This window comes from Ovis aries, chromosome 24, assembly GCF_016772045.2.
Source record: "Ovis aries strain OAR_USU_Benz2616 breed Rambouillet chromosome 24, ARS-UI_Ramb_v3.0, whole genome shotgun sequence".
Classification (NCBI taxonomy): Eukaryota; Metazoa; Chordata; class Mammalia; order Artiodactyla; family Bovidae; genus Ovis; species Ovis aries.
In genome coordinates this window covers 27300271-27313570 of record NC_056077.1, presented here as the reverse complement: position 1 = coordinate 27313570, position 13300 = coordinate 27300271, and the positions used below count along the sequence as shown (strand labels likewise).

The following is a 13300-nucleotide window of genomic DNA, read 5'->3' as shown; positions in this document are numbered from 1 at the left end:
AGTGGTCCCGCATCCGTGGAGTGGAGTCAACCAACCATTGATCGCGCGGTACTGTAAGAGGTATTTGTTGACAAAAGTCCACATATAAGTGGACCTGTGCAGCTCAAACCTGTGTTCAAGGTCAACTGGAATATGTAGTCCTTGCGGCCAAAAAGTATAAAAAACTTCATTGCCCAACACTCCAATCCAACCCCTCCAGATGGAGAACAGACTGCCCAGGTGGGAAGGAGGGTAAAACCTTCATCAGGACACGGGCAGTATTGTCCTCATCCCTCCCTGACCCCAGGACCCAACCCAATACCCCGCCAGGTGATCCAAACACAAAGAGGAGCCAAGGGGCCTCATTGTAACACTCGGTTTTTATATAAATATCCGCATCATGTTACAGAATAAGCCCCACTGGGGAAAAAAAGTCAACGTTGTTATCGTTAAACCGACCCCTGCCTTCTAGGTTGGGCCCCAGCCTGGGGGCACCTGCTGCTTTGGGAAGGCTGGGGCTGCTGCCAAGAGGCTGCTGAAGAAGCTGCCTATGTGGCCCACCCCCAGGCCGACCCCCTTCTTTGGTGTGTGGTACATGGTGACCTTCTCTGGCCCCCTCCTCAGCCTGGGGCAGGGTTCTGGGGGACAGGGTTCTGGAGAGCAGGGCCCAGGAATCCTGGGGGCACTTGGAATAAGAGTGGGGGGTTGGGACCAAGCCACTAAGAGGTGGAGTATGAAGCTTAGAGGTTGTGCCTTTGGGGAGGCAGGGCACAGAGGTAACAGGAGCAGGTGGGGGGAACCCGGGCTGTCAGTCAAGCAGGACGCATCTGCCCTTCTTTCTGGCCTAGGTACCCAGGTCCTTTCCCCTGTTGGTCCCCCTCCTGCTGGTCCCCGTATTCCCAGGAATAACCCCTGGGTTCCTGCCTGTCCCCTCCCAGCTCTTCCCCCTTAATTCCCCCTCCCCCCACAGAGAGGCCAGAGGCTAGGAACACAGCACCAGTCTTAGGATTTAATTAACCAGGAAGGGGGATTATTCGGAGGGGCACCCCTGTAAAAATGTACAAAAGGTCTCGGGGGCTATGTGGAAGGGGAGATAAATATGTACACGGAACCCCCCTTCCTTTAGCCCCTCTTCCCCCAGCCCTGAGAGGGCATGAGGACTTGGGTGGTAGGTGACGAGGAGGGGGGCACTTTGGCCTCTGGCTTAGTGAGCCCTTGGGGAGGCGGGCCAAGGGCCTAGGGGCCCTCAGAAGGGGCAGTGGTGCACCTCAGGAGATCATGAGACGTGACCTCTGAAATGACCCCCACTCTCAAATACACACACACACACACACACACACACACACACACACACACACACACACTCTCTCTCTCTCTCTCAGACACACACACAAACCTCTCTAGAGGCTTGTGACCTCTGCCCTCCCAGTGACCCCAAGGTCCAACTGATGCGTGATCTCATGGGGGTTGAGACTTCTGCTCCCAGATTCCATGACCTCAGAGGTGGCTGGTGAGGTCATGACCTCTGCCCTCCAGCCCTGGCTTGAAAACCTCAGCTCTAGGACCTTGTCAGAAGAAAGGGGGGATGGAGCTATGCCCCTGCCCCTCACCTTCCCTCACCTGTCAGCCCGGGCTGGGCCAGGGGCCCGAGGAGGGGAACTAGGCCGGGGGGCGGGCACAAGCGGAGGTGGTGCCCCCAAAAGGGCTCCTGGTGGGGTCTTGCTGAGAAGGTGAGGGGTTCCTGGGGCTGCAGTCGGTGGTGGCGGCGGAGCCAAGCGGCTGTAGAGCAGGGGATGGGCAGGCTCCAGACCATAGAGGCGGGCGGCGGCCACGGCCCCAGGTCCAGTTAGCTCCTCTCCCGCCTCATAGAAGCGGGGCGGCCTAGCGAGGCGAGGGGGCCCAGCCAACCAGGTTGGCTCTAGGAAGCCAGCACAGCGCTCTGGAGGACTAGGGCCCAGAAACGGGGGTGGCCGGGGCCTCTCAAACAGCAGGTGAAGGCCTTGGGGCCCGGTGGTGGCGGCGGCGGCGGCGGCAGCGGCAGCAGCGGCGGCGGCGGCGGCAGCAGCGGCCTCTTCCTTCCGCTCCTCCTTTACCCGCACCGACTCCTTGGTGGGCCGGGCCCCTTCCTCGCCAGCCCGGGCCTTGGGAGTAGCAGGAGAAACTCGGAGCTGGGGCCGGGAAAAGGGGAGGTCCCTGGGGAGGTGAGGAGAGGATGAAGGAGCTTAGATGGATGGCGGGCGGCAGGCAGAGGGCTGGGCAGGTGGGGAGCGCGTGAAACCACACCTGTCCTTCTCCTCCTTGGTGAGAGAGGGCTCCCTCCGCTCTACCGGCCGCTCTTTGTCTGAGCCCGGGGTCCGGGCAGCCTCAGGGGGCCGGACCCAGGCAGGAAAGGCCAGAGGACTGCGATGCAGGCGGCCCCATGGGTCTGGGGGGGAGGCGAAGGCTGGTGGGGCCCCTGGACTTTCTTTCTGGGCAAAGACGGCGCCGGAGTCTAGACAGAGGACAGAGCAAAAGATGGTGGGAGCCAGGCGTGGCAGGGCCCACTCAGGCACCCTCCCGGCCCCCTGCCTGAGCACAGCAACCCACTGCCCTAGTCCCCACCCCAGCCCTCCCCATCCGCTCCAGCACTCACTGAATGTGGGGCTGCCCAGGCCTCCAAAGGCCCCGTTGGAGAGGGCAGCCAAGGAGGCGAAGCTTGTGGGACGCCCAAAGGGATCTGTGGGAGAAAAGCGGGGGACGGTCAGAGCACTGGGCAGCCGGCTCTGAACAGGCATCATGGACTGGCAAAGAGGCTGGTCAGCAAGCAGGCCTTGGAAAGGTACTGAGGTTTAATGTGCAATGTGTTGTTTAATGGCATAAGTTCCATGAGGGAGGCAGGATCATTCCCACTTAAGGAAGATCAAACAGGCTCAGAGAGGTGAAGTGACTTGCCCATCAGTGGTCATCTAACCAGCGAGCGGTATCCCTAATCCAGGCCTCTGACTCCAAGGTCAGGCTCTTACCCCACATTCCCCTATACCCGCCACCCAGGCCAGCTCAAGAGCCAGCCACTCGCCTGAGGAACCTCTGCTAGCTGCCTCCCACCTGTATGCAACTGAACCTTGACTTTGTGTATGTCACATGGCCAGTGAGAACACCTAACTTGCCAGCTGGGGAAATCTCACCATTGCCTCTTCTGGAACACCTTTCCCTGGGCCAGCCGGCTCAATTCCTCCTTGTTCATCCAAACTAGGATAAATCTCCCCAAGAAGCTGGCCGAGACCACTGGGAGCCAGGGACCATGCTGCACAGCCTTCCTCTACATGCCTCTTCCCCCTACCCCTGGCTATTGCAGACAGTGAGCTGGCGAGGACTCGTGATAACTCTGCCCTTTGTTATCCCATTTTACAGATTGTAAAATCAAGGCTCAGAGCAGGGAGAGTAACTTGCTCGAGGTCACGAAGCAAGCGGACCCTGGTCTACCCTCCATTCCAGCTGCCTATCAGGTTTAATTTCAATCCTCTGCTAACACCTCCAAGAAGTCAGGGTCAAGGCCTGGGTTGCCCCAACATGCCCTTGGCTCTTACCAATGTGGGTGCTGGGACTCAGAAAGGGTCCGTGGGCCCCGGGAGCTGCCGTGAAAGGGTTGGCTGCAGCATGGACGGCACCTGGGGCAGAGAGGCGGATGAGGCTGAGTGTGTGCAAGGTGGGCCTCGGGCTACAGGTGGGCACCCTCAGGCCCAGAGAGGGCTGGCCAGACTCACCAGTCGCAGTGAAGAGGGAGGCGGCCGGGTGGGAGAGCTCCTGCCCAGGGGGCAGGGCCCCATAGGGCCCCGGAAGGCAGGGCAGGAGGTCGTTCCGAAAGTCAAGCTTGTGGGAGTCGCCCTGCATGGGACAGGGAAAGGGGCAGTGAGTGAGGAGGCAGGTGTGGTCCTGCTCTTGCTCTTCCACCCTGAGGCCCCCTCCGAGAGCTGGCTGGTGCCAAGGGAGGGCTAGGGTGGGTCTCAGCCTCTCTCCAAACCTTCTCTGACCACCTCCCAGTTAGCTAGAAAACCTAGTACTGACTGTGGAATTGCTCAGGCAGTGACCAGGGATAGGAGAGGACGTTTCTGGCCAAGATTCTGCCAAGCTCCACTGAAGGTAGACACCCAGACCTCAGGCAGGCCCGCTCTCCCCAGCCCTCCGGCCCCAGTACCTTCATCTTTTCCTGGTGTCTCAGGATCATGTAAGCCACGCGCACGTGCATGGCACACCACTTCCCTGGTTTCTGCCGCCCCAGAAGGATGACCAAAGGGAAAGGGAAGGAAAGAACGTTCACTCATCACCCACTCCAGACCTGGCCCTGGGCCCAGCATCGCCACACAACATCCCCACTGTCAACCCCCACAAGTGAGGGGTTAGGACTAGGTTCATTTCACAGCCTAGGAAACTTTTGAGGCTCAGAGAGAGAAACAGTCTTGCCCAAGGTCCCACTGCCTGCTATGTGTGAACCTTTGCAAGCCTTTTGTTTCCTGCTGTTCCATCTGGCTGCCTCCACGTCTTGGGCTTCTGGCTTATTCCCAAGCAAGACCCACCCATCAGACAAACACGCTGACGCCAGCCCCCAGCCTCATGCAGCCTGAGGTCCTCACCAAACTCACCCTCAAAGGTGGCCGGAAATGGTCAGGGATCTGGGAAGGGCAAAGCAGAGATTGGCGGCAGTTCAAACCCATTTACTGACCTGGGCACCTCATCTCCATAGTCCCCAGTACCCCGCCCACCAAAGCACCTCCCTAAGACCTTGTGTGGCGCCCGCAAACCTTTCCTTTTCCCCGTTTCTCCCACTCCAGGCATCTCCCTTCCAGCACCAAGTTATTGAACCTGGCCCCAAGGAGGTGCCCTGCCTAGAAGGCTGTAGAATGCGTTAGTGGGCAGCAGGTTTCTCAGAAAAGAGCTGCTCTCTGATTGACAGTTTCATGTATAATGAGGGTCTGCTTAAGATTTTTTTAGAAAAATATCTTTACAATGGTTAAAAGCAGCTGGAAAACCTCTGGTCTAGTCTCTTTAGCAACTATATCCTATGCTTTTCATGATGTTCCTAGAGCCCTGGGCTTTAAGACTGTTGCCCATGTCTTGTCACAAAGGGGCAGCTTATCTTTTCATTAAGGACAGAACTTCCTGGTATGATGTCATTTAAAAAAAAGAATGCTATGACTTAAAAAAAAAAAAACCCTGAAAACCCTTATAAAAACTACTGTCCTAGTAATCTTATTTCTGGGGCAACTTCACAAAATTCCTATCCCTCATGCCTGAGAAAGCATTCACCGACAGAAATTCCCTCTCCTCAGATTCTCACGGATACCCCTGATCACATATTAAAGAGAGGGATCAGGGGGTCACTCTCAAGTCAGCACTGCTCTCCCTCAACAGATCTTGGACCTGCCTTGACCCCCCCTCACCTGTGTCCCCTTTTGGGGAAGCCCGCTCGGCACTGGCCCCAGTCGTGGTGGCAGCTCGGGGTTCGTGCTCTGAGAAAGGGGAGTGGAGGGATCAGTCAGAGGAGCTGATGCCAGGTGTAAAAGGGGGCTAGAATCAAGCTTGGGGCTGGGACTGGGAGGGAGTACGGCTTTGAAAAAACCTGGATCCATAGGGTGAGGGCAGGAGGAGGGGCGTGCTTTGGGGGAATGAGAAGGTACATGGTTCCAGGGGTGCCTGGGTTTGTAAGGAGTGTGAGGTGGTGGTGGTGCTGGGTTGGGAGCTCACCTTGGGCTGGAAGGCCCCCTGCAGGGAGCCAAAGGAGACAGCCGGCGGGAGGCCCGGAGGGAGGCCGGGCACTGCGGGAGGGAAGGCCGTATACGGCTGTGGAGAGAAGGGGACTAGTCCAACTGGGGGTGGAGGTGCAGCCCAGGGCTGGTCTGCTCATCGGTCCACTGGCCTCCACCCTAGACCCCCCACCCTCCCCCAGGGAGCTCTCCCAGGCTCAAGGCTCTTGCTTTGGAAGCTGAAGACTGGACCCCCACAGTCAGGGCCACACGCACTGATATATCCATGCCCACGCACCACACACACACACTCACATTATGCCGGAAAAGGCCTTCCATCTTTCCTGGATATTTCTCAAACTAGGGAAGAGAAGGGAAGAGTAAGCTGCCAGCCAGGAACCCAGGGCTTTCCCCTGGAAGCCACACCCTCCCTCCCAGGTCTCTGAGTCTCATCACTGGCCCAATGAGCTCACCATGTGGGGGCCGTGGGGTGGCAGCAGGCCCGGGGGGTAAGGGGTGAAGTGCTGGTGGGTGTGCTGGTGGGTGTGCTGGTGCTGGTGGTTGTGCTGGTGGAACTGGAAGGCCAGGGGCCGGGCCGAGCCCCCTGCCCCCACCACCTCGGGGCCACCCTGGGCATTCAGGTAGCGAGAGTTCAGGTCCTGGCCGATCAGGTCCTGCTCTGTGGGAGGGGAGGGGGAGAAGGCTTTAACATCTGTAGCCACCATGGCAGCCTCCTTGGGCCCGGGTGACTGGCCTTCCCTTCTGGCCGTGGGCCACTCCCTCCTCAAGCCCTGCTGCCTGCTAAGGTCCAGATGCCCCGAAGTCAAATGGGCCCAAGCCCAGGGCCATGGCCCCCCGCCCCCCGGCCAGGATCCCAAACTCACCAGAAAGGGCGTTAGCGGCTGAGGCCCCAGGGTGCCCTGGCACCTGCAGCAGGGGTGGGGGTGGGGGCAGGGTGGGGCCAGGGGAGAACAAGGAGGGGTGGTGGGGTGGTGGGGGGGGCCGAAGCCCAGGAGGGGGGAAGCTGTGGGTGGATAAAGGCAGGGGCAGTGAGGGCGTCGGGGGCCGGTGGGTGAGCTGCGCGGACGAGGAGGAGGCAGATGAGGAGGAAGAGGACGAAGAGGATGATGAGGGGGGAGGTTGAGCCACGGGAGGGGCCGGGGCCTTGGGGGGCGGCCGTGAAGAGCTGGGGAGAGAAGTGGGGAGATGAGTGAGGGGCTGGGAGGTGCCAGCTCTGACGGGAGGGGGTCAGAAGCCTGGGAGATACCTTGACCCTGGTTCTCCAACATGGAAGGTGGTAGAACCCGGCCCCCAGGACCCCTACCCCCCACCCAGGGAACCCATCCTCAGACGGAGGTACCTCCCACACCCAACAATCCCCCCTCCTCCTGTCTCCTTCTACACAGCTGCTTCTGATGCCTCTGGTCTTTCCCTTTTCTGACTCAATCACAGCACAAAACATATCATTCATTTTGACGCTTAATTACAACAGGCCACCTGGGTTCCCACCCGAAGACAGTGGAAGCAGCACTGCGCTGGCCTGGTGTAGGAGTCAGGAGGCCTGAATTCGAGGCCCATCTTACCATTAACACCCTGGGTGACCTTGAGCAAGTCACTGCCTCTCTCTGAGCCTTAGTTTTCTCAATAAGGGAAAAAATGATAATGATGATAACAATAACAACAAAAATTGCATTAATCATTGAAGTGTCATTAATTCTTATCCTTTAGTAAGCACTTACTGTATGCCAAGTGCTGTCATCTGCTTTATATGCTAATCCAAGTCTCCAACATTTCACATCACCTTCCCAACTGCTGCCGCATCCCTGGGACCCCTTGTACCTTTTACTTCTTTAAACTTAACTCAGTTTCTTTTCCACTTGGCCTCACGAAAGAGCAATGTGTAAAATTAAGGGGCTGAGATACTACTTGTATTTTTTTTAAAAACACATCAAAACTGAAAAAATTTTACTCACGTACCATCTAAAATTCTCTCACACACCACTAACAAAAGTGTGTACACACTTTGGGAAACACTGCATTAACTCATAATTAATCCTCCCGACCGCTTTACAATGAAGGTACTATTATTATTTCATTTTACAGAAAGAAAAAATTGAGGCTCAGAGAGGTTAAGTGACTTGTCAAAAATCACACAGCCATTAAGTGGCAGAGTAAGAATTTGAATCCAGGTCTGAATAACACCAAAGTCAGCACTCTTAGTCATCATGTCAGCATTTCCCAAAGTATGTTCCAAACAACACTATTCCTAAGAGATGTGCCTTACAAAAAAAAAAAACCTTGGGAAATAAAATTGGGAAACGGCATAAACTGGATTCCTCTGCAAGTCAAGGTATAAAGGATTTTGAGAAGTCCTGTAGTAATCTCTTTAAATTTGTCCCACAGTATCTCTCAAACTTTTTAGCCCAAAATCCCTTTTCAAGTGATATCCCACAGGAACCAACCCATGCCCCCAGACACAGAATGCAGGGGTTGGCACCAAAATGACCAGGCCTTTCCAGACCTGGCCAGACCTCCCAATCACTCACCTGCCAGTGCTGAGGTCCAGGCTGCTGCCATAGGGGGAAGTGCGGAGGCCAAAAGGCGAAACCCGAAGCTGCAGCTGGGGCTGGGGTGGGGGTGGCAGACTGGGGGCGGCCGGCAGGGGTGCAGGGGGTGAGACAGGAGGCCGAGGGGCCGGTGGAGGCGGTGGTTCCTTCGGGGGGAAAGGCACTAGCAGCGGGTCGGGCCCTGGGGGCTGTTCCTGGCTCCGCTCCAGGCCCGACACTTTAGGGACTACGGAGAGTTTTGCTTCACAGTTCCCATTGAAGGCGCCGTGGGGGCCCGAGGCTGTGAGGGCAGGACGGCAGACATACTCAGTTAAGGACCATGCTTACCCAATTTCCCTCCCTTGTCTCCAACCCCAGCCCTTGGGACCAACCTTTGCTGGTTGAGACAGTAAAGGACGGGTCGAGGTCATCATCGGAGACCTGAGGAAGAAGGATAGGGACACAGGTTCTGGTCAGGTCAGGCCTTCACCCAGGAAGGCCAACAGCCTCTGCAGTTGGCTAGGCACTGGTAGTGGTGACAAGTCTATTCCATCAGCTTAGCTGAAATCCACTGAAGACTGTGGGCTCTAGGAGGCCCAATGCTCGGGGAAAAGAGTAGAGCAACTAAGCCTGTGCATCTGATAGGCCAGGAAGACTGAACTGAGGCAGTACAGAAGTAACAGAGAAACAGACAAATCAAGGCAAAAATGTCAGATATCACTAACTGCTGGCACAGACTGTCTACCTATACATCTATTTGGTCCATAAATGTCACCAAAAGTTTTAAACTAACTGCAAATACTTAGAAATCTGGAGATTCTTCATAAAAACTCAGATTCAGGTTTTCTTGACAATAGGCTCCCTGCCTCCCACTAGTGCCCTGATCAGACGGACAAGGACTATTTGCTCCACTACAGAAGTCCCTGTCCAGTCAACTTTTTAAACCACAGCCAGACACACATCAGGGAACACACATTTAGTTAGTGACAGAAGAGCATCAACTGCTAGAACACACTTTCAAAGCTAGCACATCAGCCCTAAAAACAAAGTGAAACGCACCTTCATAGCATATGTTCTTACATTGTGTACAACAGTTCAGTGTCCTCACTGCTACGACTATTGTCTACAGACTCTAATCTACAGGAGCAGACTAATAACCAGCAGGAAGAACCAACTGGGTTCCAGAGCCACCCTGGGTTTCCGTGGAGAACCACTGGTATCTCCAAGCGCTTTGGAAAGGATAGAACAGGAAGGCATAGGCCTTTGACTCTTTGGTCAGTTGGCTCCCATTACCAAATAAAACTTGTCATTTACTTTCTCAATCCCCCCCACCCCCCAACCTGCCCACTTGCCCCACGCATCCTCCCCAAACATCTATTTCTGGCTCGACTTAACTCACTTTCCCCACTTAAGGGAAGGCTCTGTCTGCTGTACAAGGAGACCTTTAAGGCACAGTTCATGAGCTGTAATACTGCCCACCCAACAAGCTCTAGCCCCACTCACCCTCTCGTCCAGATCACTTTCTGCATCACACTGGGGAGAAGGAAAGACAGGGGTGTCACAACAGGGAAGAGAAGGGGGGCCCAAGGTCAAGGGGTGTTTCAGACAGGGAATGAACAGGGAGGGGCCCGTACAGGTGGAGAGCACTTACTATGTATCCAGCTTCCAGAGAATGACGGGAGGAGGCCTGAGAAAGACCAGAGTCCAGAGGTAAGGGAGGCTGGCTGGCGAGGCCTTTGGATAAAGTCTAAGCTCCCTGGCAAGGCACTGAAGGCCCCTCACGACCTGTTCTCAGTCTTCTATTCCCCACCCAGTTCCCAATGCTCTGGCAACTTTTCAAATCTACCAGATTCTCACATCTCTGCGCTTTTGCCCAAAACAACTTAGCCCTATTTCTCTTCTCAGCAAACTTATGACTATCCTTCAAGGCCTGACTAAGACATCCCAGGGGGCTTTCCCTAACCACAACCCTCCTCCCATCCCCCAGGCAGAATGAGTGGCTTCCTCATGTGGGTTTCTGCAGCATCTCTTCCAGATCTCTACCTTCTGGTGCCTCTCAAGTTTTGGTCTAGGTGTTTGCTCAGATTATTTCTTTCCTACTAGACTGACACCGACTTGAAAAGGAGTGCAGAGACCACATCTAATTTACAATTCAACAACATCCTTTCGATACATCTCTGAATTATCAATATGTTCGAGGCAGACCCAGTATCAGCCAAAAGCAGGCAAGTCTGACTGTGAACATGTCTTTATCAGTCAGGGATGGGGCAGTGGGAGCTCAAATATGCTCTGCCTTTCTCTTTGCCCTAAGAGACTGGGGTCACTTCACCATGGGTAGCAGCACTACTGACGGAAAATGGGTCCATATGAAGAACACTCGGCTCACAGTTTCAGAGGACAGGGATCTGGGACAAGCTCACCTCTTTCCTTCTCCTCTTATTGGGCCATTTTCGGGCCCGATCCCCAGAGGGCCGGCCAGGCTCTCGATCAGAGCTGTCCCCTGGTTCCCCAGTTGCCCCACTGGAGCCACCCCTCTTCCGTTTCCCAGAATGCTTCAGCCGATGCTCCAGTCGCTCTGGGGGCTGAAGAGACGCATCCTTCTGTGGAGGAGGAGGTGGGACTAAACTACATGGTGGAGAAAGGAAAGCTCCCCACCTCTCTGGGGTGACCAAGCTACCAAAGTGGCTCTCGGCCCGGTAACCTGGTTGGTCCCCGGAGACTAGCTCTACCTCCTCCCACCCCAGGGTGGGGCAGAGGCCTGGCCAGAGGAGCCGGTTGCTCTGGTTTGGGGTGCCAGCATTCCCCCCTCAACTCCACCCACTCCAGACACCGTACCCTCCTCTCTGGCCCTCTGAAGCCCCCCAAAGGTCCCCGGCCCCAACAGGCCCCACCTGCAAGGCCTCGAGGCTGGCGAAGCTGGCGATGGCGAAACCATCGATCAAGTCCTCCTCCTCTTCTTCCTCCTCCTCAGGCTCTTCCTCGGCCTCCCCATCGTCTGCGCCCCCCTCCTCCTCCTCCTCCTCTTCCTCCCCGCGGCTGCCCGAGCCAGCAGGCCGCTTCCGAGCTCGGGGTCGCGGGGGCCGAGGCCTGGGACGCGGCCGCCGCCGTCTCGGGCCTCCGGGCCGCTCTCCAGACGAAGCTGACGACCACGGCCTGGCCGGCGGCGGCGGCGACGACGAGGACGAGGAGCCGCGCGGGGCGGCCAACAGGGCCCGGGGCGCGTCGCCGCCGGGACCTCGGCGGCGCCGCTGCTCCCGGTCTCGGTCTCGGCGCGAGCAGCGCCGCCGCCGCCGCTCCCCCTCAGCGACCCAGCCCGGGCCAGGAGCCGCGGCCGCTGCCGTCTCCATGGCGACCGCCCTCAGCGCCGCATCCGGAGGCGGCGGGCCCCGGAGCGGCCTGTCCGCAGGCCCGGGGTCGCAGGCGCGGCGCTGGCGGCTGCACAGGGACGAGAGGGCCACGGCTTTCCCTTTAAAGCAGGATCTGCTCGCCCCGAGCGTGCCCCAAGGCCAAGGCCCAGGGAGCCGGCGCCGCCCCCGGGGCGACAAGCCCGAGAGCCCCCCCTGTGGGGCCGGCGGGGCCGAGACAGCGAAAACGGGGCGGCCGTCCCTTTAAGGCAAGGCCTCAAGTTGTCCAGTCCCTGACTCCTTTAAGACGACCCGACGGTGTCCGACCGGCCTAGTTCGGTGGCCGCCCCCTACCAGGGGTCGAGACAAGTCTCCCCGAGGAAGAGGAAGGGCCACCCCTTTAAAAGGGGCCGAGAGCTCGCCCCGAAACGTCGACCTCCCCTTTAAAAGTGCCTCAAGTCCTCCGGCTAAAAGAGGCCACCCCTTTAAGGAGTCCCGGGTTCTCCAAACAGCAGGCCGCCCCTTTAAGGGCTCGGGAGTTAGTTTCTAGTCCTCCAAAAACGGCCACTTCCCCTTTAAGTTGAATTTAAAGGACTTCTAGCTTTGAGAAGTGGCGATGAGAATCCCCTGCTCGCTCCAATTCTCCCAACAGCACAGTTCTCAATTTGTCAGCGTCTGTTCGGCGGCTTCCCCTTTAAAGGCTGGCGTTGTAGTCCGCCGAGATCGGTGGCCACCCCTTTAAGGAGATTTAAAGGGGCCTCTTCCAGGCCCAGCTCTTCCAGCCTCCGCCTCCGGTCGCCATGAAAGGCGCGAGGTGGGGGGCGGGGCCGAGGGGCCAGCCCTCCAAAGCCCCGGATGTGAGGCAACGGTGACGGGTAGAGCTTGTCTGTCTGCCGACATAAAAGTCTCTTCCTTCTTTCCTCCGTCTCTGTCTGACGTTCTCCTTAAAGAATCCGGAACGGCTGCTGAGCAGCTGGGGAGCTCCAGCTCACCCTCCTGTCGTCTCCTTTGGAGTCTTGGGTCTCTTCTCCGCCAGGACTTCCCTGCCCCTCCTCCCTCTTCCTCCTCAGCCTACGCCTCCTTCCTCTCTCTGTCTCCTCCCACTTTCCGCCCCCTTCCTCTCACCCCTCTACAGGCTTAGCCGTTGATAGGCTGAGACATGTACGTCAAGTCGAAGGGGCGGAGTCAAACGCGGGAGGGAGGGAGTGAGTAATATGTAACCGCCCTCAAATCTTGGATTTGGTATACGTCAGATTAGCTCCGCCCCTCATCAAGTCTTGTGACTCAACTGGTTAGAAGTAGGTGCTTGGGGCGGTCCTCCAGATGATCCTGCCTCTTCCTGCTCTTCGTTTATTGGCTACTCTCCTGACGGCGTCTAGCCGAGGATCTGGATCTAGAGTGCGAGTCGTTGGGGACAGTTGGCCGCTGGGTGGCGCGCGGCCGCGGAAGGACACTGTCCACTGCCAGTTATGTGTTCTCTCCCTTTCTGCCACTTGGCTTAGTCCACAGGCTGTCTGGCTTCTCGCGCACGCGCGTGATGCTACAACCATCACGCTGGCAGCTCAGCGGGATCCCCCGCCGTGCCGGGTGGTTAGAGCACGCGGCTTGAGAGCGCCAGTCGAGCGTAAAGGAAGCTTTCGCGTCCAGTTATTGCTCGGTGCAGGAGGAGTGCTGGCCTAAGTTCTGCGTGCTAACAAGAAAAAGTTTGCAT

General features: G+C 57.2%; 1 protein-coding gene across 1 annotated transcript; it reads right to left on the bottom strand.

Moving 5' to 3' along the window:
- Nucleotides 1-340: 340 nt before the first annotated feature.
- FBRS (fibrosin) lies at nucleotides 341-11965 on the bottom strand. Its single transcript, XM_027961145.3, has 18 exons — nucleotides 11137-11965; nucleotides 10666-10845; nucleotides 9897-9932; nucleotides 9749-9778; nucleotides 8638-8686; nucleotides 8246-8546; nucleotides 6584-6885; nucleotides 6173-6378; nucleotides 6015-6059; nucleotides 5701-5796; nucleotides 5397-5465; nucleotides 4599-4628; nucleotides 4154-4225; nucleotides 3723-3843; nucleotides 3546-3626; nucleotides 2612-2695; nucleotides 2263-2470; nucleotides 341-2172 (listed from the first exon to the last, which is right to left on the bottom strand). The coding sequence occupies exons 1-18, from the start codon at nucleotides 11590-11592 to the stop codon at nucleotides 1596-1598; spliced, it is 2943 nt and encodes a 980-aa protein (XP_027816946.1). The 5' UTR covers nucleotides 11593-11965; the 3' UTR covers nucleotides 341-1595.
- Nucleotides 11966-13300: the final 1335 nt, after the last annotated feature.